Source organism: Apiospora aurea (assembly GCF_038362705.1).
Source record: "Apiospora aurea strain CBS 24483 chromosome Unknown utg000008l_segment0_segment0, whole genome shotgun sequence".
In the NCBI taxonomy this organism is placed as follows: Eukaryota; Fungi; Ascomycota; class Sordariomycetes; order Amphisphaeriales; family Apiosporaceae; genus Apiospora; species Apiospora aurea.
In genome coordinates, this window is record NW_027117395.1 from 4064286 (window position 1) to 4090461 (window position 26176).

Sequence of the window (26176 nt, forward strand, 5' to 3'; positions counted from 1 at the left end):
CGCAGGCATCTGCCTAAACTACCCCTCATCGAAAGACGTAAGGGCCCAAGCCTCATTGATACCTCGAATCATGTGACTGTTCACAGGCGACCCATTATGTCGGTAAGCAGGGACACAGTGGGCGACTGACTTGATACTCTCTGACAGCACTTGTATCATGGCGCAGAACTTAGCAAGCCTGGATCAAGGCCATACACGACCGCGGGGGGTAGGGAATTCCATTTTTCCTTTTTTTTATTACTGGACTGTGCAGCGGGTCTTCAGAAGACAGGAGAAAAGGCATCTCTTCCTACGATCTACTCAGCTGTCGCCACAGGCACTGTTGACCATTGAGCCTTCACTTCACATCGCTGGCAATATTGGCAATTGGGTGTATTTGGAATTCAGGGGGCATACAATTCTAGTCAAGCATACCTTCATCAAACATCTGTAGTACCCTCGCTAATCCGATTTCCCCTCCACCTTCTTCGCCTCCTTACCCGCAGCCCCCAGCCTCTCCATCGCTCTCGCCTTAACCTTCTGCACAGCCTCCTGCAGCCTCCTCCGCAACTTGACCAGACTGACCTCGGGCCCCTCGTCGCGGCCCACGAACCTCCGGACCAGGATGTTGTACAGCCCGCCGAACGCGAGCGCGATGCACGTGCTCGTGAAGATGATGACATTGTACGGCATGCTGAAGTCGGGCGTGGGCAGGTTGAGCAGCATGCTCGTCGTGCGGAGGTTGCTCGTCCTCCGGGCCGTGGTCGTCGTCGTCGAGTTGGACGGCAGGATCGTGATGACGGCGGCCGCCACGTCGAACCCGCGGTTGGCATCGGGCGGGTACTCGGTGTATCGGAGAATGGTCTTTTCGAAGTCGTAGGCCATGAACACGGTGCTCCCCGGCGGTATCTTCATCCTGATCTCCAGTTGGGTGCCGCGCTGCCGGTCGAGGAAAGGTCTGTAGTAGATCTCCTTGATGACATCATCATCGTCGCGTAGAGTCTGGCCAGCATCGGAGCCAGTTCGATGGGAGATGCGAGCCTTGAGGGTATGCAGGTAGATGCGCATGAACCACGGCAGGCTTTCCATGTAGACGAACTCGACCTCGGCATCAGGCGAGGGGTTGGTCAAAATGGCCTGGACACCACCATGCTCTTGGCCATGGCCAGTCAAGCTGCGCTCTGCATAGAGTAAGGGCGTCGCCGGCTGAACAAATTCGTCGGCATCCGTCTTGGGGCGGTCCCCGTCACGTGGCATAAATGGCAGCGAAAGGTGAAACTCTTCATCGTTGGATGGCAGCAGATAGCACCGCTGGTTTTCGTTGCCCGGCTCTGTGAGCTCCTCGACACCCATCGACGTGAATACATCGCGGGTATGAGGGGCTTGTATGCAGACCGGCGGGGTCTTGGGGTTAGTGAGGGGGCAATTGCCCAGCATGGGTTTACCGAATATTTGATTCAGGTTCCACTCCTGGGCATTGAGGGAATCAGTAGGAAAGCATGTATCATCGGCATGATAGGGCTTGGTGGTGTTGCACTTGAGCTCATGACTCGGAGGTGGGCGAGGGATGGGATTGTCTGGCAGATATTATTAGCTTGTGTTTATAAAAAGGGGCCGATGCAGGAAAACTTGGAATCTTACCCCTTGGTCGTTTGGACCGTTCAATGTCGAGCACCATGTCAATGGTCTGCTCAATCTGTAGCACACACTCCTCTCCGGCTGGGCAGACTGGCTTTACGTCGATGGCCATACTCTGCCAAGAGGCGTCAAACAGCTTATGGCCGTCCAACAAACTCGAGATACCGGCCTTCCCCTTACACGGCAGTAGCTTCAGGAACGGCGTCAGGTTCTCGGTACAGACCACCTCGCGGGGCAGAACGCCGTGGAGCAAATGCATGTTGGCCATGGTAGTGTTGGGATGATCGCCCTCCGGCCGGAACGACATGACCGGTCGAGTAGTACGAGTCGAGTCGATGAAGTTGAGCGAAGCGCAGAAGAGACCCGAGAGGGCATTGGTCAGAGTCAACCACTTGTGGTCCACCCTGTTCGCATATTAGCACCGCTAGACACATCCTTCAGTTGGGCATGCCTCACTCATCGTCAGACTCGGCCTCCAGCCAAGCCCAGAGCTCTACGCCTGTACCTCCCTCCTTTGTGCCATCCCACGGTCTTGCGCCCCAAGTCTCGGCATCCCAGCGACCCAGACTGAACCTCAGGTGCAGCTCTCTTGTGCCCGCGTGTTGCAGGATCTGGCCGAGCGAACGCGGGAAGAAGCGGAAGTTGTGCGCTTCGAACTCGGGCAGGCTCGTGTTCGACCGGAAGTTGAAGCTGGCCAGAAGGGAGTTCTGGGGCAGCGGCTTGAGGTTCAATTGCTCATGGTAATCGGCGGCGGGCGCAGCGGAGGCAACGACAAAGGACACAAGAAACGTCAAGAGGGGTACCAAGGAAGAAAGGGAGAAGGATTGCATTATGAAGAAGAAGAAGGTGGTGGTCTGCAGTCCATTCGGGCAGCTTTTTCGATGCCCCGACCGTTCGTCTCGAAATGTTTCTTGGGGGTTTGCAAATGCGCCGCTGATCGAGCCGACCGAACCAGACAAATTACTGACGACGTGGAGGTTGCACAGCGACAAGGCTTCCGGCTGTCAGGCGGGTTCAGCGCCTCAATGCGCTAAAAGAGCTGCCTGCCCCTGCAGCAATGGCCCCCGCTAATTGGCCCCCGCAGTCGCTAGGCGGAAGCTTCGCCGACAAGGGGACGGAAGCTTGGGCGCGTTTTTGAACTTTTACTGCTGCCACTGCCAGGTGCAATTCAGATCCAGCCTCGTCGCATTTTCGTCACATCATAACCATCTGTAGCAAGCATCCTGTTTGGTATTTCACCACTGCTACTGTACCAGCGACTTGCATTGATTACAGCCGACCGATACTAGCAGTCGTTCTCCATAAACTCGAACAAAATCTTTTACATCGACACCCAGGCACCCTCAAGAACCCCTACGCAGAGAAAGAGCCCTTCGCCAACCAAGGCGCGCACCTCCCGCCGCCCCCGACCGACCACCATGGCCGCCGAACAACGCAAGCTGCTCGAGCAGCTGATGGGCAACCCCATGACGACGTCGCGGGGCTCCTACACCCTCACGGACGCCAAAGTGTGCCGCTCCTACCTCGCCGGCACCTGCCCGCACGACCTCTTCACCAACACGAAGCAGGACCTGGGCCCCTGCCCCAAGGTGCACTCGGAGCCCCTCAAGGCCGAATACGAGGCGCTCGACGCGGCCCAGAAGCAGAAATACGGCTTCGACTGGGACTACATGCGGGACCTGCAAAAGTACATCGACGAGTGCAACCGGCGCATCGACAGCGCCCAGCGCCGGCTCGAGAAGACGCCCGACGAGATCCGGCAGACCAACGTGCTCCTGAAACAGATCGGCGACCTGGCCGCGAGCGTCGCCGCCGGCCTCGCCGAGGTCGAGGTCCTGGGCGACATGGGCGAGGTCTCGCGCGCGTACGACGAGTACTTCCGCTCGCGCCAGGCCGTCCAGCAGAAGCTCGAGCGCGAGCGCGAGCTGAAAGCCCTCAGCGACACCTCGGGTCCCAGCGGCCACCAGAAGCTGCAGGTCTGCGACGTCTGCGGCGCCTACCTCAGCCGGCTCGACAACGACCGCCGCCTCGCGGACCACTTCTACGGCAAGATGCATCTAGGCTACGCGCAGATGCGCAAGACGTACGAGCAGTTCCCCAAGGAGATGAAGAGCCGGTCGAGACCTGGCGGCGGCGGCGGCGGTATGATGGATGAACCAATGGGAGGACGTGATGATTACGGCGGAGGCGGCGGTGACTGGAAAGGCCCTCGGGGTCCGCGTAGGGGCGGCTACGGCGGCGGCGGCGGCGGTGGTGGCGGTGGCCGGGGTAGGGGTTATCGGGGCGGGTGGTGAGATTGAGTGCCCAGGAAAGCACTGCTCATGCACATGTAGGATGAAGAAGCCATTGCAGATCTCGAGGCGCGCCTTCAGCAACAAAGCCGAGCGACAGCAGATGGCGAACACAAGTTTCAGGCGTATGGCGTTTTTGGAAGAGTTTTCTCGGCAGTAAGTCGATATGTCATCCATCAGACAAAAAGCCGCTCCATGCTAATAACACTCAGATTGAGACATTAGATCGACATACCATTGGTACAAGATCACGCAGTGAAGCAACCCAAGTTTCGTGATAGCATAGAGGTGTCAAGCCTGAGTGGCGGTGAAGACTGCCTGAAATAATACATAAGCATCAAGTTTACATGTCGATGTAACTCGCATCAAATAAGATCGCTGTGGTATAATCTACCTCATACTATATAACCTCGTATCCACAATGCTAGAATAGCAAGATTGCATTGCAAAGCCCAGCAAGCCCGCTCGTGCTCTTTTGTCGTGTGCTAGGCCTTCACAGGCCAGCCCGTAACTAACGCTTGCCAGGTATCAATATTTTGTTTTTGTTTTTTTACTTCGTGGCCAAGTGACATCCAAAGGGGGGTGGGAGGAGACAAGCGCCGGGTTTAATGATCGATCGGTCCAGTTTCACATCGTTACTGGTCGAACGCACCGGCCATATCTGCTGGATCCTTGGGCCAGCCTTCCGCCCATTTCAGACACTTCACCTGCGCTGCGAACCACCAGTGGTTCTCCCGTGCATATCCCGCCTCGCCAAAATAGTAAACCGCCCAATTCCGCAACGCTTGGTCCTCTTGCCAGCGCAAACAGATCGAGTTGTAAACGATGGCAGCAAACGGGACGGGCGGCGGAGCACGGACGTCCCAGTGGGAGTGGCCGAACTCCAACGGTCGGTCAGCCTATGACGTGGAGGCATTCCGGACGGTTTCCGTGGCCTTGTCGTCGTCTGATTCCATCTCCTCGTCCCATTTGCCAATGGGGCCTGCCGAGAACTCCGGTAGTTTCGGCTGCTCTATAGGCTTCGTGGCGGTGTCCAGCTTAGGCGGCGCACTAGGTGGCAGAGCCGGGAAGTCTGTCTGCTTCGGCACCGCTTGAGGGGGTACTGGTTTCGCCGACGTTCCATTCTGCGGGCGCTCGTTCTCACCACGGCCGCCCCGCCCGCCGCCTCTGGCATCCCCGCGTCCTCGGCCGCCTCGCCCCCCTCGCCCGCCGCGACCTCTGAATTCGCCGGGGCCAAACTCTCTCGGCCCATTGTCGAAGTCGCTGTCCCTGTCGCTGAATCGGCCTCCTTCGTAGCCACCACCGCCGCCTCGGCGCTCGCCCCTCACACCCCCATTGGCGCCCCGGAATCCACGCCTGTCCTCTGGTTGCTGCTCGGCACCCTTTTCTTGGTCCCAGCTGCCCATAGCTTTGAGCTTCCTCGCGCGGTTTTTCTCGCGCTCCTCATCGAGCTTCTTCTGCATCTCCTCCCCGCGCTTCTTCCGCTCAGCCTCCTCGGCTCGTCGCTTTCTACGTTCTTCCATTCCCTTCTCGTAGGCGACAGCATGGGAGCGCGAGTCCTGCTCGGCCTGTTCGAACTTTCGCGTCTTCTCGGCGTTGATGATGCGCATCTGCTCCATCTTGGCTGCGAGCTCGTCGGATGTCAGTTTGGTGCGCGGGTTCGCGCCTGAGAGGTACCTGTTGGGACCGGCCGTGTTGGCGCCAGGTGTTGCTGCTGAGGGGCCGGTCGGCGCATTGGCAGGCGCAGAGTTCGATGGCGACGCTGCTGTTGCGGCTGGTGGTTCGGCGGCTGGCGCGACGGGCTTCGGAGTGGAGGGTGTAGGAGAGCGCTTCGGTTTGCGGTTTCGCGGCTGCTGTTGGTTTCGCGGCTGCTGTTGATGCTGGTTCTGCGCGGCAGAGGGAGGTTGCGGCGCGTGTCGCGATTGCATCATGCCATTTGGCTTCCTGGGTGCAGCAGCCGCAGGTGCGACTGGCGCCGCAGTGGCTGGCGCTGGCTCATCTTTCGGGGCTTCTGCTGGGAGGTGCTGTGCTTCTTCTGCGGCGGGCGCGACGGGAGGCGGGGGCGGTGGTTCGTTCACCGACTCGAACTCATCGGCGAAGAGATCGTCGTCGGTACGGCCGCCAAAGTCATCCATTGCGATGTTGGTAGCGGAGCGAGCAAAGAGCTAGAGGTGGCGGGGAGGAGCAAGATGATGCTGACGGATAATGAAGCCACGGCGGGACAAGACAGCAGTTAAGCGCAGAGCCGGGCAATTAAAGAAGGATGTTTGAATAGAAAGGTTGTGGTGGTGAGCGACGGTTGCGATCAAGCTGGATCAAGTGGTTGTGGGATGATGTATGATCTTGGATCTCTGCGAATTATCCATAGTAGTATCTGGATGCAATGCAAACCCCGCGATGCGATTGCCATGGGGACGAGTCCAGGTTAGTGGCCAATCGGCTTATTAATGGCCGGCACCCACGCTTTTTGCAAGGGATATTTGGCAGGTCCTTCCGAGTCTGTGACTGGACAGGCGCCGTAGTCCAGGCCCGCAATTTCCCAGTTCAACCAGCAGCATAGCCTCCTGGGCAGTGTCATTGCATTGCCATTGAACATTCTGCGTCGTGACTGTCGGCTCAACTCTTGCACAAGTTCGGAAAAGATCGGATTGCTGATTGATAAGCCAAAGAAAGACAGACAGATCTCACAAGAGCTCCGTGCAAAGTTTTACTTGTCAGCTCCATGTGCAGTGTAGGTGAAGGGCTCAAAGTCCATTTCGGTAGCAGAGTAGGAAGCGAATGCACTCAACTACATACTTACTTGCTAACCCAAGTGATGGTTACCTCAACCGGCGAGAGTGACATCAGGGCGCAGTAGCGGGTGTTAAAGTCGAAGCCTGTCAGGTCGCTCTACATAGCCGTTGACGTTGGACTATGGGTTCGAGGCAGAAACCAGGTCGCCTTCGCCTCGCACCGGCCCTGCCACCGTAAACATAGGCCCGTCGCTATTGCCCCGCAATAATCCCATTCGCCCAGGACCCTTCAAGCTCTGTTTCATTTTATAACAGTAACCATCGACCAGGTCGAGGTCGAGGTCGAGGAGCCGCCTCCACCCATCGTTAAAAGAGCCGGTGTTCTTCACTTTATTTATCTTCTATCATAGGTAGGATGTGTAGGGATCAACTATGACCGACCTATGTACGAAAGTCGACAAGCCGAGCCATTTCCAAGCCGGCGTTCTTCGCTTTATTAGTCTTCTATCTTCTACAGCGACTCGGGCACCTTGCCTCAGAAAATGTGTTTAACCCGCGAGTCTTCATCGCCCGCTGGCGCCCGTGCTCCTCGCCATTGATACGGGGCAGTTTCGATCGTGAATTGGCGGGCGTTGACATATTCAAGCTTTCCCTCCCTCTGATCTTGAACAATACACAAGTTCTTTCAAGCGGCACATGAGTTGCCGGAAACACTTCGATAACCACAAGACCCCAACAATGCCATACTCTGTAGGAAGGGTGAGAGAGAATGGTTACCCACTTGCATCCATCGTAGATAAAAATGCACCAGCGCAGGGTTACCCCATCAGGAATCTCTCCGGTCGATCATCTTCGCAGGCGGCGTTTAAATAACGTCTTTGCTGACAGGTCGTCAGAGGCACAGCCAGCTACAAGGATATCTGGATGGATGGATGTCAGCCAGTCAAGCATAATATGTTCCAGGCGTACCCAGCCAACCAATCTTGGGCTTACACGTCTCTAGGCTACAGGCTTCAGCCCCAAACACAGAGCGGCACAGCACAAACCCAGACGTGCAAGCAATGCGCTCTTCCAGTCTGTGCCGACAATGCGGCCTTCCTACCACGTTTCTTCAAGTTTATTTATTCGGGACTTCCACTGGAATTGAACTTGATGTCGATTCGGACTGCAGAGTCAAGACTTTTGTCCTGACTGACCCTGAACATAAGTACTACTCAAGATTTCGTACCTTCAACCATCACTCGGCGATCCTACGATAACCGAAGACTATGTCTGGCGGTGATGGCGTATTCGGCTACCGGCATGGCATAGCTACCGCTCAGCTCATTTTTTTCTTTATATCATTGTGTCTCAGCATCTACTTCAAGGTGGGCCACCGCAACGGCTGGTTCTGCATCGGCGTGTTCTCCATCTTCCGAGTCGTCGGCGCCGGGTGCATGCTCGGCACCATCACCAACGATGCGTCCAGCGTGTGGGCCGGGGTGTTCGTGTGCGAATCCTTGGGGATGGTCCTGATTGTCTTCTTGTTGTTGGAATTCATGGCCAGAGCGTAAGTGTTTCTCTCTCAACCTCCCTTTCCCCATCTTCGCAGGCCGTTGGACTGACGTTTATTGTGCGACAAGCAACAACGCTGTTCCAACGGTCCACGCTCGCTGGTTCTGGTATCCGCAGGTCATCACGTGGGCAGATATCGGCCTTGCTATCGGCGGCTTCGCGTCCGCATCCAAGTCAGACTCTCTGGACCCGACCAGATACACACAGGCCAGCTTCGGCCTCTTCACCGGACTCTACCTCATCGTGGTCTACACGTTTTGGCAGTTCTGGCGCGCTTGGGCCACCTTTCCCCGAGACGAAAAGCTGGTCATTCGATGCGTCGGAGTATGCCTCCCTTTACTGGCGGTCCGGACGGCGTACTCCCTCATCTACCAGATCACGGGCGACCGGACCTGGAATGCCGTCAAGGGAAAACCTACCCCTTACCTCTGCATGACGTTCCTCCCGGAGCTGGCTATCATCTTTTTATGCATCGGGGCGATTTTCCAGGTACACCCTCCGCCTAGAGAGGAGAAGAGCAAGCGGAATGTGCGTGAGCGGCTCCGCGGGTACGTTATGATTGGTTCGGATCGAGAGTCTCGGGGAAACCAAACAGATCAGACTAAACCGCAACAATCGGTTTAGATTGCACCTTTCTCTACGTGATTCTGTATACTATAGCATCTAGTTTTCAACATGCTCCTTCTTAAAACAACTGGGTCTGGAGACAGTATAAAAGGGAGGTTGAAAAGAAACATACGACCTACCCCTATTTCACGTAGCGCATCAAACCGTCAAACAAGGATAGCTCGTGCATTCTGTCCAACCTCTATGCATGACGAACAGTTTCTTTAGACTGCTTGCTCAACGGCCACAAACTCCAACACATGAACCCAAACGAAATGTACTTGGGGGTCTCGTATCGTGTTGTGTCCCAAACTGAGGAACGTCAACGGCATACACAAGCATCCTCTCCACGATGTTCACGACACCATCATATCAACCCACTCACGCAGAAGCAAATGTTTTACTTGCATAAGGATGGTAAGGGGACATGTGTGTGTGTCTAAGAGTAATCTTCCTGAAAACGCGATGTGCAAAAAGAAAAAAATTAAATGACAAGAGTGGGATTCGAACCCACGCCAGTTTCCTGACTACGATGCTCGTGGACTCTGATGAATTTCCTGAACGTAGCGCCTTAGACCGCTCGGCCATCTTGCCTATCTCAGAGTATCCTGGAACGTTGAGAAGTCTGAGTTTAGTAGGGTCTATATCGCAGCTGGGTGGGCGACGACGAGGTTGGCATCTGCGAGGCTTCGACTGATGTGGTCAGTGGAATCAAGAGGCACACTGAAGTCGACTCAGCTTTTGCCTCCTGTCATGACCAATTTTATTAAGATCATCTCCTTTCTCTGTGCATCTAGCCATTGAAGATTGTCGGTAACAAGAACGATCTTGGGACTTATATGGACTCTCTGGTACGTGAAGTTTGAGTTTAGGATTCCTAAGAACAACATATCCTCAGAGCACATATCACGGAGTATTTTACGTGATACCTTATTCATGCTTACTTGTTTCGATCAATGGCTGAGCAGGATCTGCGCAACTTCGCTTTTGGACATAATCTTTGACGTGGTATTTTCCCACTATCCACTATCCATGATATATTCATGCAAGATGTGATTGCCAACCTAGAACATAATGGATCCATACATTAACTTGTCCTTTCCAGCTTTTACTTCCCATATATCAATTAGCCCTCATGTCAGTTTTGCCTGAAGGAGGTTCCTAGGAATGATCTTGGTTTACTTGTGCCTGGAACACCGTGGCGGTTATGCATTGGCAAAAGCAATGTTAGCCATGAAACCAAGGAGATGTATTGTCGGTAGTGACAGACGGTAGGTTCTAGTAAGCTTGTATCATCACCAGTGCGTGCAACAATTCACGATTTTCACTCAGCACCATGAGAAATATGCCGGGACCGCCCGGGATCCCGCCCCATCAACCCGAATTCTCGACTCATTTTCACTCGTTCATGGGAATTCCTCAAGCCCTTACCCGCAGCAGTGGCTGGCCCGCCGGCAGCACAGCAGGACTCGACTGCATCTTGTGCCCGCTCCCTTTCTGGCCAGCCTGGCTCAGCTTCTCCAGGACGATCAGCACGGCATGGTCGCCCCGCGCTTGCACGTAGTCGATAATGTCGGCGCTGACGACCCGGACCAAGCTCTCGGCCTCGAGCGCCTCGATCTCGCGCTTGAAGCCGCCCGACTCCCAGATGGCGTCGATGATGGTCGCGACGACGACGCCGTCCGTCTTGACGATCCGGACGAACTCGCGCAGGGCGGGCGACGGGCCGACGTGGCCGTGGGTGAAGGTGCCCGCGCACGTCACGATGTCGTAGCGCTCGTCCGCGATGTCGACGGGCCGGGTCAGGTCGCCCACGAACAACTTCTGGTAAACGCCCGTCTTGCCGGCCTCGGCCAGCATCGCGGGGCTGAGGTCCAGGCCGTCGATGGAGCTGGCGCCGCCGCGGGCCAGCACCTCGGCCACCAGCCCCGTCCCGCAGCCGGCGTCGAGTATCGAGCCCGTGGCGCTCGAGGCGAAGCTGAGCGCGGCTTGGGCCGTCAGGGTCGGGGCGATGTAGACGTTGGCGGGGAGGTCGGCGTTGTAGCTCGCGGCCCATTCCTTGTAGAGGGCCTTGTTGTCGGTGCCGCTGTGGCTGGCGCGGGCCTGTGCGAGGCGCGAACCTTCACCGGTGCGTGTCGACATTGTGTTAGCTGGGAATTGTGTGGGTTGCTAGTTGGTATGTTGCTGGGGAAGCTGTGCTGGAAATCGGATGATGGTTGTGCTAGGGGTGTATCTGTATTTTCATCAACTACGAGATGTCAATCAAAGTCAGTCGAGAATGCATAGGATATTTATACGGCCTTTGCGATATCTTCACATGGGAACCGTCGTCCTTATGTGACGACATAGTCGAGGCTTGGAAAGCAAACGATGCGGCCCCTTTTGGTTTGTTTCTATCCACCTAGTGGCAAGGATTCCAAAGATTCACTGGCATCTGGCGTCGCTAGTGGTCAATTCATTTGCGCGAAATCAACGCCATGCTGAAAAGCCCCATGCAGTAAGCCGTAACGTCGTGATAGACTCCACACGCGCCCGTGGGGAAGATAAGCAATTGCTGGCTTGGCGGTTACGACGAAGTACAAGAGCGGATGTACACAGCTGCAGTGTTGCCTTGTCGGAGTAGGCCCGTCCATTCGTACGTCGGAGTCCTCACTGTCTACCGAGGAAGCGGTTTGCGCGCACGCCATCCGCTCAACAAACGTCTCGGGTCCAATTATGCCTCATAGTAGCAGGGCAATCAATACCCTCAGCCTAGGTACTGATGAGAGGAACATAGGGTATTCTCGGCGCTGAAACGTCCGAGGTGGCTCGTCTCACCATCTGCTGTGTAACCTCTGCCTGCTACATACTCTAGCCGGATCTGCGAAGCCAATTACCGCTGCGGTGGGTAGTACGAGACAGGCAAGTGTCGGTCCAAAGGGGCTCAGCAGCAGGTTTGCGGCAAGGGATATTTGGCTTCTACAGCACCGATGACGACTCTCTCCATGCCCTGTGAAACCTCGTACGCGTCGAGATTGTTGGGACGAGGGCGGACGGATGAAGTCGGTCGACGGCACCCCCACGCCCCCTCTCCTTCGCCGTTCCGGAACCCCACTTCTGACCGGTTTGGTTTATAATTACCGTCGATAATCGCCATGCCGTCTCCACTCACATCGGAACCTCCTTTGCATATTCCGACTCGAACTATTGCTGCCGGGAAGAGGAGTCGGTAGGTATCGCCCCAAGGGCCATGGCCGTCTAGCGTGCCCCTGCCCCTGCTCCTACCCCTGTCAAGCTCGCTTACAACTCGCTTAGCAACCAATGCCTGGACCTCATCGCATCATGCCTTTCGAGCGCGCGACCCTCTGGATTTATTCAGACTTGTTCGCGCACTATCCGACAGTAATCGTATGGCGCATTCCTAAGGCCCATTAGGTGATGATCCTTTCCTGACCACATGCTTTTCCACTCTTTCACTTGCATGTTGGTTAGATGATTGGAAGGCATTCCTGGTTACCGTAGTTTCCATTACACTCAGCAGTCTCGATCCGATCCCCCCATGAGCCGAACAGCCGGCTCCACAGCGTGATCTGTTCCCCGTAGTTGATATCCATTTCCCGTCATCGCGTGCGGCGGTGTAGGTCGTATTCTCACCCGTCTCCTGTCCTGATGAAGCCGTGTAACTCCTTCCCGCGGGTCTGGCCCTCAGCGGTGACCCTACTCTATCACAACAATATACCGCATAATCCACCCTAGCACATGCCGAAGCCGCTCCAATGGCACCTACTTCCCTTACGACACGAAGGAATTCGTCCATTTCGCTGACATTCGAACCCTCAGACAAATCGTCTCTATTTTCACCATTGAAGAAAAAGGACCCTATCCGTACAAACCGCCCTACCAAAGCTCCGACGCGTTGAATTACCAACCCAGCGACCAGTGGATCGCCTTCGAGATTTCCATTGGTTCGAAGGTGGAGATGATGGGAGGTGCCAGGTGCCCGGCCCACGGGTAGTAGGTAGACAGAAGAATCGTCTTCGTTGCGCATCCAGTGTTCACAATCCAACTGGATCGTGAACCGCTTCCGACTGGCCTCTAGGGTCATATCAGCGTCCCCATAAATGGTAGTGCAGGCCTGGGTGTTAGCCGGATCACCTCTAGAGGGTACAAGAAGAGAACCATACACCAGCGCGGAACATGCCAGTGTCAGCTCGCCGCCTGATACTGCACCGAAGATGCCAGGGCCTATCGACTTTCTCCATTAGAATTTGAGGCGTTCGGAAACTCTAGACACGTCTCCTGGCGACGGTGCGGGTAACTCCAGCACAAAATGGCACGTACGCAACCCCCGCGAAAACCCGGCTCGGAGACGATAAACGCAAAAAGAACACTTACCGGATGGGTTTGCCCATACATCTAGTACATTAATGAACAAGTCTTCCTGACTTGATCCGGCCAGTCAAAAAAATCAGGATCCACCACACCGTCCACAGAAACCCATGACCATGTAAGAGCCCTCCAGCTCGGTCTCGTATGGCGATTTAGGTATCCATGATAATGTGATTGTACCATCCACGTGATCTGGTGGACGAGGGTTCTTCGCCACATGCCCGCAAGGTATTGGTCTTTGGTCAACTCAGAGTGTCGTCTGGCCACACCAGCCAATGCAGGAAGGCGGTCAGAGCGAACAGTCAGCTGGGCAGGGGTACATGATTCTACAATCTCATTCCAGTCCCAACCCTCGTATTCCGGACAGACCAGCTTGCTTCTGTAGAAAAAGTCATTGAAGCCGTCAGGCAGATGACTGGTCAAAGCGGCGGAGCGGCACTCCCATATCCCATAGAGCTCCATGCTCCCCAAAGTGGATTGTACGCGGTGCCAACAACCTCTCCTGATAGGCCCAGGCCCGTTTGGACAGGTTTGACTCAGATGCCGTGAGAAGAAGGCTCATATCAGAAAAGATTCGCCAATACGATCCCTCGCTGGTGGTGATAGGGGCCTTGAGGCCCCCTATATATCCCGTTGGCTCGGTAAAACATCCTTGAGTCACGTCCGTGACAGAGGATGCGGCAATGTTGATATAGGAGCCGCCGTAGATTGATCGCATCCGGCCAGATTCGCAGAGCCAGTCACTGTGACCCTCCTGCCGCTGGATGGTACAGAGTGCATCAATCCATGGGCGTGTTTACTCTGGTCAGCCAGCTGAACTTTTGGGCCGCGTACGTCCCCTTAAAGGGGCTAGAAGCATACGTCCGGTGACGGCCCCCTTTTTTATATATCAGCCGAAAACCTAGTAGTGTGTTTACTTCGACCCCTTGGCTGAAAGTGAAAAAAAAGCTGGCTAACCGTCGTTTTGTCTTTTTTCGTCTCGTTTCGGGACCGGCTAATCGTATTTAATTATATCGACGAATTTTAGTTAAATAAAATAGCCGACCTTAGGCCGGCTGATCTAGCTTTTCGACTGCCTTACAGGGCCTTACAGGGCGTAAAGGGGGCGCTGTAAAGGGTGCTATAAAGGGTGCTGTAGCTAGCGATGTATAAAACGCGTATATATATACGTTTTACATTAATCGCGGTAAACCCTAGAATATTACGTTACGCTATATAAATAGGTGTTTTTTACGTATATTTAAATAGTATAACGTAGAGCCAGTTAGTTAATACGTTAATTTTACTATATAATAACGTTCGAAATACCGTTTTATCGTAAGCCGATATCCTTTAATTCTTTCTTTCTCTTTTTTTACTTACTTATTTAATAAGAGGCCGTAAAAAACCTAAAAACCTAGGGTTAATTTAACGTTTTACCGAAGAGGATAGTATACGCGAGAGATATTAAAGTAAAGTATAAATACTATAAACATCGTTTATATACCGTATTTAAATCGTCACGGATAAAGTCTTACTTAAAAGGATATATTAAGTATTTATATACGTAGTATAACGGTGTTATTCGTAATGTTTTTAATAATAATAATAATAAAATTAATAAGCTTATACCCCGGAAATTAATAATCGCTTTATAAAAAACACTCGTAAACGCTATCCTTAAAAGCGGTTAATCCTTTAATAACTTATATAGTAAAGTAGGTAATTAGATTTATAATAATATATTTAATATAAAGAAAATACTTAATAAACGTTTAATTAACGGTATATACTTAACGTAATCCACGGTCTAATTAAATATACGGCTTAATTAAATACTTTTTAAAGCTTTATATAACGAAATATAAATTAATTCTATTATAACGTATTTAATATATTAAAATTAATCGGAATCCTTTTTTTAAATACTTTTATATTATTTTAATAGGTACGTGTATTATATCCGGGCTCCCCGTAGATTTTATAGCGTCGCGGGCGCGTTTTAAGCTTTTTCGTATAACTATTATTTCGACGCGATTTATCCTATAATTATTTATTAACGTCTTTTTAAGACTATAAGTTTTTTTAGGTTATATATAAAATAATCCTTTATTTTATAATCGTTTTTTTTTCGTACGGCGGCGCCGATTAAGTATTTTATTTACTTCTCGTAATACAGTTATTTTACCTTTTAAAAAACGAGCCGGTACATTACTTACGTTATACTTTTCGTAATTTAATTAAGTTTAATTAAAATCGACGTCGGAGAGCTATTTTAATGCCGTATAACACGGTTCCGAATATATTCGGTTTAAAATTAAGCCTTAATCGAGTTATTTAAGGTTTTTAATTCTTAAAAAATAAATAGGCCGAAAAACGTCCCTAAAAATATTAAAGTACGTAGTTTTATATTTAATTATAAAATAATATATTCCGGATTATACGGGATAAGTCTTATCTCTTAAAAGCTTCCTTATATATTCGAAACGGTAAAAGTCGCCTAGAACGCTTTTAAAAATATTAATAAAAAATTCTCTTTTAAAATATATGTTATAGTTGCAGCAATTCGGGAGGCAAGGCTATAGGTTATTGCTTTATTGTGGAAAACCGAAAAAGATGGGGAAAAAGGAAAAGGTTTAGCCTTGCCGGGACGATTTCCTTATTTAAATAAGTAGGGAAAAGTCAGGTAACGCTCGAGCCATCTCTCGCACGCCCTTGCCCCACTCTGCTTGGTAAAGCCACTAAAGGCTTATTCCGAGGTGCGCCGTAGCAATATAAATAATATACGCCCGTATAAAACCTTTAATTTTTTTCCCGTACGCCTTTTTTAATGTACGAAAATAATCGATATTAAGAGATTAGAGCTTATACAACGAATAAAAAGGTATATAGAGTATAATAATTAAGTTTTTTTTATAATAAAACTCGAAAGCTATTAAATAATAGCTTTTATAATCGTTAAATATTAATAAGCGGTAAGTACTTTTTATATAAAACTTCGTATATTTATCGAAGTATCGAATCTAATCTTTACCTTTTTTATTTATAATCTAGCTATTTTTAATAATTACGATTACCTAGTTTTTTAATAATAGGCTGTTTTCGTATTAGGAAAAAAGGTGCTTTTTCCCGGAAAAAATAATATACGAAAAGATAGCGTAAGCGTATAATCCGACGCCTTATATTATTATAACCTATTCCCGGTTTTTTTACTATATTATTTTAAGCTTTTCGCGTTAATCGGAAGTAGTTACGATTATTTCGAACGAAACTTAGCTTATAAAAAACCCGGTTTCGTTAAAATTATATATATTCTCTTTTTAAATTCTATACTTATTAATTATATTCTATATAAAAATAAATTACGCGCGATATACGTCGAGATTTTCGCAAAGGATTTTTTAATAATCGACTTTTCGGTTAAAACGCGTTTAGAGATTTAATTATTATCGTATAAAATTAAAAGCTTAATTAACGCCGATACGTCCCGCGTTATATAGATTAAGTAATTAATTCGCTATAACGTAATCCACGGTCTAATTAAACACACGGTTTAATTAAATACTTTTTAAGGCCTCGTACAACGAAATATAAATTAATTCCACCACAACGCATTTAATATATTAAAATTAATCGGAATCCTTTTTTCTAAATATTTTTATATTATTTTAATAGGTGCGCGTATTATACCCGGGCTCCCCGTAAATTTTATAGCGTCGCGGGCGCGTTTTAAGCCTTTTTATACGACTATTACTTCGGCGCGATTTATTTTGTAATTATTTATTAATATCCCTTTAAGACTGTAAGTTTTCTCTAGTTTATATACGAAGTAATCCTTTATCCTATAACCGTTTTTTTTCGTACGACGGCGCCGGCTAAGTATTTTATTTACCTTTTATAGTGCGATTACTTTACCTTTTAAAAAAGCGAGCCGGTGTATTATTTACATTATACTTTTCGTAATTTAGTTAAATTTAATTAAAATCGACGTCGGAGAGTTATTTTAATACCGTATAATACGGTTTTAAACGTATTCGGTTTAAGATTAAGCCTTAATTAGGTTGTTTAAGGTTTTTAATTTTTAAAGAATAGGTAAGCCGGAAAACGTCCCCGGAGGTATTAAAGTACGTAGCTTTATATTTAACTGTAAAATAATATATTCCGGATCGTACGGAACGAGTCCGGTCCCTCGAAAGCTTCTTTATATATTCGAAACGGTAAAAATCGCCTAGAACGCTTTTAAAAACGCTAATAGGAAATCCTCCTTTAAAATATAGGTAATATACGCCCGTATAAGACCTTTAATTTCTTTCCCGTATACCTTTTTTAACGCACGAAAACAGCCGACATTAAAAAGCTAGAGCTTATACGACAAATAAAAAAGTATGCAAAGTATAATAATCGAGTTTTCTTTATAATAAAACTCGAAAGCTGTCGAATAATAACTTTTATAGCCGTTAAAGATTAACAGGCGGTAAATACCCTTCGTATAAAACTTCGTGTATTTATCGAAATATCGAATTTAATCCTCGCTTTTTTATTCGTAATCCAGTTATTTTTAATAACTACGATTACCTAATTTTTTAGTAATAAACTATTTTTGTACTAGGGAAAAAGGTACGTTTTTTCAGTAAAAATAATATACGAAAAAATAACGTAACCGTATAATTCGACGCTCTATATTATTATAACCTATTCCCGGTTCCTTTATTATACTATTTTAGGCTTTCCGCGTTAATAAAAAGTAGTTACGACTATTTCGAATGAAATTTAACTTATAAAAAACCCGGTTTCGTTAAAATTATATATATCCTCTTTTTAAATTTTATATTTATTAATTATATTCCGTACGAAAATAAACTACGCGTAATACGCGTCGAAATTTTCTTAAAAGACTTTTTAATAATCGATTTTTCGGTTAAAACGCGTCCGGAAATTTAGTTATCGTCGTATAAAATTAGAGGCTTAATTAACGCCGACGCGTTCCGCGTCGCGTAAATTAAGTAATCGATTCGCTATATTTTTAATACTATTTATTTGAAGTAAAAACGATCGCGAATTTAAATTAATTATATATTATACGATTAACGTGGTTTACCACTACGCGACGCATATTACTTAACGACGCACCTTTTTCACTTCTTAACCTTTTTATATAAATTAATTTAATTATAACGCTTAAAATTAATTAAAATTACTCGTTATTCGATTCCTCGCTTAATTTTATATTTTTTTTATATATTCGCGCATTATAACTTATTTCGCCGTAAATATTACAACGCTTTTTACTGGTCGCCCTCCGCTTTAACGAACCCCTATTTTTACTTTTATCGGGCGTTAAACGCTTCTTTTTTACCTTTTCGTTTTATAGCTATTAAAATTTTTTAATAATAAAGGCTCTTTTAAGCTAAATTCGCGACTTTTTAGTTTTTCGGCGTTTAAAAAGTACTAAATTAGCTTTTTTTAATATATACATTTTATTACGTATAAAGGTTATTTTATAAGCTATTTTAATTATATTTTTCGCTATTTAGTCTACCGTATTTAAAATCGACGTCGAAAAGCTTCTTTAATAGGTAAACACCCTCTTTTTAATATAAATAAAATGCTTAGTTATTTATTAAGGGTTAAACGGCGTTTAAAAGTCGTAGGTACTGGCCGTCTTTAAACGGGATAGGTTAAGTATAAGCGTTTGGAGACGTATATTTAGTTTATTAATTACCTCGTTAAGGTTATAAGGTACTAAATTAAATACGTTAAATCTAGATTTAATATTAGTTTTCGTAAAAATAATAAAATACGCGGCTTTAAAAGCGATAAAGAACTCGAGCTTAGTAATATAGTTTATAAAAGTTTTAATAAATAGCTCGATTTTTTTAAATAAGTACGCTTTAAAAGCGAATAAAGTATTATATTAAAAGGTTAAAGTAAGTGTAATAAATAGGGAGGTATATTAATAGTAATAATATCGTTATCCTGGCAGTATATTTCGAATTCGGCCGAAATATAGCTTTCGTGGCCGTCGAGAATTAAGAGGCGGTAGCGACCTTTCGTTTACGATTTAGTATATTTATTAAAGTATTTAATCTAGTTTAAGCTTATTTCGTTATTAGTTTAATTATTAAAAATCGGCTTAATTACTTAATTACTCGGTAAATCGGTTTCGCGGGATTAGTTTACGAAGTAATATTAGCCTTAAACGATTAAAAACGGCGGAATATATTAGCCTTATAAATTAATATATTTAATCGCCGTTATTTATTCTTAATTATTAAATTAAACCGACTTCGTTTTTTTACGCCGCTCGGCGCGTATTACGACGAGTATTAACCCGATTATACCTATTATAAAGCCGGTTTCGTTAAAATTCTAAATATTTTCGTTAACGATCCCGTATTTCGCCTTTATATTTATAACTAGTATAAATTAAATAAAAATAACTTGAAAATCTTCGTAAAAAGCTTTTTTAATAATCGTACCGACGATTTATTTTAATTTTTAAATCCGGGTTACGGTCGATAAAGCGCTTAACCTAGTATTTATTAACGCGGTCGCCGCCGCGCGACGCGGTAAAAAGATTAGTTATATTTTTTATACTAGCGAAATTAGGAGGTATCCTTCGGATATTTAAATTAATTATATATTTACGAAGTATCTCTTTTTTAATTAGATTTATTTTACGTTGTTTCGGTCGGATTTCGCGTTTTAAAGTTCGGCTATAAATTCGATAACGTAAAATTAATTCGGGTATATTATAAGCTTTTATTATTACTTTTTAGTTTATTTAATTCGGTCCGTTTCGTATCGCTTAAATTATTAAAACTATCCGATTTTTTTAGGATTAATTAAGTATTATAATTATAAAAGTATTACGCGTTAAAGTTTAATTATATTAGAATTAAATTAAGGTGCGTCGCCAAGTAATATACGTCGCGTAGTGGTAAACTACGTTAATTATTCTTCGGAATTCGTAAACTTTTACGTTAACGACTACGTATTTCGTCGTAAAATACTACCGCGACGCCGGTAACGTAAGGTTATATAAAGGATATTATATATTCGCGCTGCGGCTCGTACGCGTAATTTAGAATCTTTTTAAAGCGTTTAAAGCGTTAATTATATATCGTTCTCTTTCTATTAATTTACCATCGTGGGTAATAAAAATATAAGGTATAAAATATAAATTATACGAAATTAAAAGAAAGTGTTTAATTAAACCGTGTGTTTAATTAGACCGTGTGTTTAATTAAACCGTAAATTACGTTATTTTTAATATTATTTATCTAAGGCGGAAACGATCGCGAATTTAAATTAATTATATATTATACGATTAATTACTTTTCGAAATTTATAAGTTTTTACGTTAACGATTATATATTTCGTTATAAAATACTACCGCGACGCCGGTAACGTAAGGTTATATAGAAGATATTATATATTTATACTACGGTTTATACGCGTAATTTAAGGTTTTTTTAAAACGCTTAAAGCGTTAATTATATATCTTTCTCTTTCTATTAATTTACTATCGTAAGTGGTAGAAATATAAAGTATAAAATGTGAGTTATACGGAATTAAAAAAAAGTATTTAATTAAACCGTGTATTTAATTAGACCGTGGATTACGTTAAAATTAAAAGAAAGTATTTAATTAGACTATATATTTAATTAAACCGTGGATTACGTTAACGAATTTATATAATATAATTAAAAAAGAGATTATAAATATTACTCGTTAATTACACTATATTAACGTTACTTTCGATAGAGCCGATAATTTTATAAAGCATCGAATTATTAATATCTCTTTTAATACGATCGATAATATACGTTTTATTAGAAAATATCGATATTAATAATTTAAAAATAAATATTAGTAATGAATTTAAAGTGGTGAAGCCTTACTTATTAAAATTCTTCGATAATAACTTAAAACGCATTAACTAGATCTATATTAATACTTACTGGGTAGTTAATAAAAGTAATTTATCGTTAATTCCATTAAAATTTAAACCTTTTTTACGTTTTTATTATTCTTTATAACTCTTACAGCCTTTAATTATTAATAAAAGACGTTATCGATATAGCGGAATAAAAACAATTATATAGTTTAACGAAATCTTTTATTAATAAATTTCGTAACGCCACTAAGTAATATACGAGATTAAAAGAAACGTTTAAAAAAAAGACCGGCTAGAAAATTACGTTACTTTAAACGTAAGTCGATCGGAATCGATTTATATTAATTTCGCATTAAAAACTAATAAGAAAGCTTTATTAACCTATATTTTTTAAAGGTACGCTTCGCGTTAATGGTTAATCTAACGGATTATTACTTTTACCTTTATTTACCGACCTATTATCGATAAATACTTACTTTAACTTAATATACTTACTAAGTTATTAAAAAGAAGTAATAACTTCGTCGATTTTATTACTTAAATAATTAATTTAAAGAATAATATTAAGTTTTAATAATAATTATAAATACTAAAGCTAATTTTAACGCCTATCACCGAGGCTCTTAAAATAAGCGAGTTTAATAAAGCTAACTTACCTAGTATACTCGATCGATAGCGTTACATTTATAATACCTAGAAAACGATAGAAAAATAACACGATTTAATTTATAGATCGGTCGATTAATAAGGTTTAAAGATTATTTACCACGCTTATTATAATCTATAAAAGATTAATAAGCATTAAATAGCTTAAGCTTTATAATAAAATAATCGCGACGAAATCACCACTTTAATAAATATATAAAGAATTAAGAACGTAATTAAAATATAATACCGCGAATTAAAATATATTTTAAAAGAGTTTTATAATTTTTAAATTTGAGCAGGTTATATTTATTTTAATTATAACATTATATTTGTTAATATTAACGATATAAAATTAACGTGGTTTACCACTACGCGACGCATATTACTTAGCGACGCACTTTAATTTAATTTCAATATAATTAAACTTTAACGCGTAATACCTTTATAACTATAATACCTAATTAATCCCAAAAAGATCGGATAGTTTTAATAATTTAAGCGATACGAAACGGACCGAATCAAATAAGCTAAAGAGTAATAATAAAAGCTTATAATATACCCGAATTAATTTTACGTTATCGAATTTACGGCCGAACTTTAAAACGCGAAATCCGACTGAAACGACGTAAAATAAATCCAATTAAAAAAAAGGTACTTCGTAAATATATAATTAATTTAAATATTCGAAGGATGCCTCTCGATTTCGCTAGTGTAAAAAATATAGCTAATTTTTTTACTGCGTTACGCGGCGGCGACCGCGTTAATAAATATTAGGTTAAGCGTTTTATTAACCGTAACCTGGACTTAAAAACTAAAATAAATCGTCGGTACGATTATTAAAAGGTTTTTTACGAGGATTTTAAAATTATTTTTACTTAGTTTACGCTAGTCGCGAATATAAAAGCGAAATACGGGATCGTTAACGAAAACATTTAAAATTTCGACGAAACCGGCTTTATAATAAGTATAATCGGGTTAATACTCGTCGTAATACGCGCCGAGCGGCGTAAAAAAGCGAAGTCGGTTTAACCTAATAATCGAGAATAAATAACGGCGATTAAATATATTAATTTGTAAAGTTAATATATTCCGCCGTTTTTAATCGTTTAAGGTTAATATTACTTCGCGAACTAGTCCCGCGAAACCGATTTACCGGGTAATTAAATAATTAAGCCGATTTTTAATGGCTAGACTAATAACGAAATAAGCCTAGACTAAATTAAACACTTCGATAAATATATTAAATCGTAAACGAAAGGTCGCTACCGCCTTTTAATTCTTAACGGCTACGAAAGCTATATTTCGGCCGAATTCGAGGTATATTATTAAAATAACGATATTATTATTATTAATATACCTCCTTATTTATTATATTTACTTTAACTTTTCAATATAGCATTTTATTCGCCTTTAAAGCGTACTTATTCGAAAGAAATCGAGTTATTTATTAAGGCTTTTATAAATTATATTACTAAACTCGAGTTCTTTATCGCCTTTAAAACCGCGCATTTTACTATTTTTACGGAAATTAATATTAAATTTAAATTCAACGTATTTAGTTTAATATTTTATAACCTTAACGAGATAATTAATAAGCTAAATGTGCGTCTCCGGACGTTTACACTTAACCTATTCTGTTTAGGGACGGCTAGTACCTACGACCTTTAAACGTTATTTAACCCTTAATAAATAATTAAGTACTCTATTTATATTAAAAAAAGGGTGTTTATCTATTAAAAAAGCTCTCCGACGCCGATTTTAAATGCGGTAAATTAAATAGCGAAGGGTATAATTAAAATAGCTTATAAAATAACCTTTATACGCGATAAAATATATATATTAAAGGAAGCTAATTTAGCACTTTTTAAGCGCCGGAGAGCTAAAAAATCGCGAGTTTAGCTTAAAAAGCCCTTACTATTAAAGAATCTTAACAGTTATAGGACGAAAAAGTAAAAAAAAAGCGTTTAGCGCCCGATAAAAATAAAAATAAAGGTTCGTCGAAACGGAGGACGACCGGTAGAAGGCGTTATAATATTTACGGCGAAACAGATTATAATGCGCGAATATATAAAAAAGGATATAAACTTAAGCGAGGAATCGAATAGCGAGTAGTTTTAATTAATTTTAAGCGTTGTAATTAAATTAATTTATATAAAAAGGTCGAGAAGTAAAAAAGGTGCGTCGCTAAATAATATACGTCGCGTAGTAGTAAACCACGTTATATTAATCTAAAGTATATAAATATAATAATCTTTTAATTACCTTAACTCTTCGGCTTTATAATATCCTTTTAATAAAAACACTTTCTAAACGAGCCTTTTTTCTAATAAACTTTATTAAGAGCTATTTTAAAAACAGACTTTCGAGTAAGAAAATAAATATAAAGGCCTTTATTTATATTAATATATATATATTAACGTATATATATATAAATATATATTCGCCGAGATTTAATAACCTTTAAATTATTAATATAAAATCCCTTAAGAAAAATTTATATAATAGCAGGCGTTTTACACTATAACTACATTAAAATTAATAAAAAAGAATATCTCCCCTTTAAAATTAACGCATTAACCTCCTTAGTCTAATATAAAATAGCCTAAGCGCTGTTTTCTACGTAAAAACGTGGAATGCATATACTGCAATATACGCATACTGCGTTACGCAAAACGCATTCGTACATCGCTAGCTGTAGCCTGTAAAGGGTGCTGTGTGGCATTACTCGCGCTCGGTCCTCGAACCGGCGTGCGTTAAAATTGGTGAGTGTAGCATTGTTCACGCTCGGCCCTTAACGTACGCTCGATCTCCCGAAACGTTGATTCTTATTTCGAATAAGATTCGAATAAGCCGGCTGAATAGGTGCGTGGATCGAAAAAAAAGTTAAGCTGGCTGACAAAAAGTAAACACGTCCTCAATGTTCCGAAATGCCCCAGCATATCCAGGCCCGAGCCGATTCAAGAGGAATGAACAGAGCTTGCATCCCGCGCTGCTTGCCGCTGTAGGGTCAAGGATGTTCACTTGCCATAGGTCCACGGGATGCTGGCCGGCATCGCGAGGCCAACTTGCAAGACCGCATCGACACGAGGCGCAGAAGCCTTCTGTTACGACAACATCAGACGCCAGATCCCTTGTTTGGTTCTCGTCATCCTCCTCGTCCGGCCAGTCGCCCAAGAAAGGGACGATACCATGCGTGTCTCCCAAAAGCCAATCGAATGCAGTATAAACATTGTACCAAAAAGCATGCAGTCTACCAACAGAAGATCTTCTTTCCATGTTGGGAAACAGATCTGCGAGATTGCCGAATCCGGTGGGATGGGAGCGGTTACAAATAACAAAGTAGGGCTACCCTTGGTCGAGGTGGTCGAGTTGACTTGTAGCCGAACTCAGCCCGTCAAGAAGGATATCTCAATAAATAGATAAGTAGAACAACAAACTGGACTTGCCAAATAAGTACCATAAATAGAACCTCCATGCTCCATAAAGCTGACAGCACGTAGTAAGCACTGGCCCAAAACAGACTAGCGCAGCTTCGATGGCTTTCCAGGCCGGACCTCGACATTTGTTGGATCCAGCAAATGACCCGAACCCGTCCCTCTTGATCACTAACTCTTGGCTAATGGGTCGGTTCTCCTCGCCGCAAGAACTCGAAGAAGCCCGTCGACAAACCCCCTTGAAACTCGGCCTAGCCTCGGGACGAGAATGTCGCCCGCGACGACCGCGCAGATCGTGCAAGCGCCGGCCCCAGACCCCGCACCCATCCACCCCCACACCGTCTTCCTAGCCGGCACCACCACCGCGGCCAACGACGGGAGCGGCGACTGGCGCGTCGCCCTGTGCACCACCCTGTCCACGCACCCCATCACGTTCTACAACCCGTTGCGGCCCGACTGGGACGCGAGCTGGCGCAACGACGCGGCCTGCGCCCCCTTCCGCGAGCAGACGCAGTGGGAGCTGGACCGCCAGACGCGCGCCGGCCTCGTCGTCGTCTACCTGGGCCCGCATACCGACGCGCCCGTCAGCCTGCTGGAGCTGGGGCTCGTGGCTGGACTTGCGGCTGCGGCGGCGGCGACGAAGGGAGATCAGGAGGATGGAAAAAGAAGGTGACGAATAAGCAGGTGCTCGTCTGTGCACATGAGGGGTACAAGAAAAGGGGCAACGTGCAGTTGCTGTGTCAAAAGTTCGGCATAGAGATGGTGGATACGACCGCGGACTTCCCTTTGGCTATATTGCGCATGCTGAATTTGTGAGCATCGAAGAGGGCCCTCAACTAAGCTTCGCACCAAGATTCACGATATTGTTGCTTTCAAGCAAGTCAAGCAGCGTGGTATCTGGCTTGAACCGGACTTTGGCACCGGCTTGGAGCAACCCTTGTCGTCAAAACAGCCTTATACTAACGCAATCCCCAATGGCGATCGTGGTTTGACTTACCCTGGAACACTCCCTCCCCCGGCTCCCCGGGGCAATGCGTAGGCACAAGC

The 26176-nt window shown here is 44.9% G+C and overlaps 6 protein-coding genes across 6 annotated transcripts; 3 read left to right on the plus strand and 3 right to left on the minus strand.

Annotated features, from left to right (window-relative positions):
- Nucleotides 1–441: 441 nt before the first annotated feature.
- On the minus strand, nucleotides 442–2447 carry PG986_012730 (GPI transamidase component GPI16; the record flags this gene model as incomplete). Its single annotated transcript, XM_066848952.1, has 3 exons — nucleotides 442–1556; nucleotides 1621–2021; nucleotides 2074–2447. 3 exons carry the CDS (start codon nucleotides 2445–2447, stop codon nucleotides 442–444), a joined length of 1890 nt encoding a protein of 629 aa, XP_066695648.1.
- A 588-nt stretch (nucleotides 2448–3035) lies between these two features.
- Nucleotides 3036–3911, plus strand: PG986_012731 (U1 snRNP splicing complex subunit; the record flags this gene model as incomplete). The annotated part of the gene is made up of 1 exon (XM_066848953.1): nucleotides 3036–3911. One exon carries the CDS (start codon nucleotides 3036–3038, stop codon nucleotides 3909–3911), a length of 876 nt encoding a protein of 291 aa, XP_066695649.1.
- An 896-nt stretch (nucleotides 3912–4807) lies between these two features.
- PG986_012732 (uncharacterized protein) lies at nucleotides 4808–6043 on the minus strand (the record flags this gene model as incomplete). The annotated part of the gene is made up of 1 exon (XM_066848954.1): nucleotides 4808–6043. The coding sequence occupies one exon, from the start codon at nucleotides 6041–6043 to the stop codon at nucleotides 4808–4810; it is 1236 nt and encodes a 411-aa protein (XP_066695650.1).
- Nucleotides 6044–7908: 1865 nt separating this feature from the next.
- On the plus strand, nucleotides 7909–8818 carry PG986_012733 (uncharacterized protein; the record flags this gene model as incomplete). The annotated part of the gene is made up of 2 exons (XM_066848955.1): nucleotides 7909–8189; nucleotides 8263–8818. 2 exons carry the CDS (start codon nucleotides 7909–7911, stop codon nucleotides 8816–8818), a joined length of 837 nt encoding a protein of 278 aa, XP_066695651.1.
- Nucleotides 8819–10219: 1401 nt separating this feature from the next.
- On the minus strand, nucleotides 10220–10942 carry PG986_012734 (S-adenosyl-L-methionine-dependent methyltransferase; the record flags this gene model as incomplete). Its single annotated transcript, XM_066848956.1, has 1 exon — nucleotides 10220–10942. One exon carries the CDS (start codon nucleotides 10940–10942, stop codon nucleotides 10220–10222), a length of 723 nt encoding a protein of 240 aa, XP_066695652.1.
- Nucleotides 10943–25397: 14455 nt separating this feature from the next.
- On the plus strand, nucleotides 25398–25945 carry PG986_012735 (uncharacterized protein; the record flags this gene model as incomplete). Its single annotated transcript, XM_066848957.1, has 2 exons — nucleotides 25398–25736; nucleotides 25799–25945. 2 exons carry the CDS (start codon nucleotides 25398–25400, stop codon nucleotides 25943–25945), a joined length of 486 nt encoding a protein of 161 aa, XP_066695653.1.
- Between the last annotated feature and the right edge of the window lie 231 nt (nucleotides 25946–26176).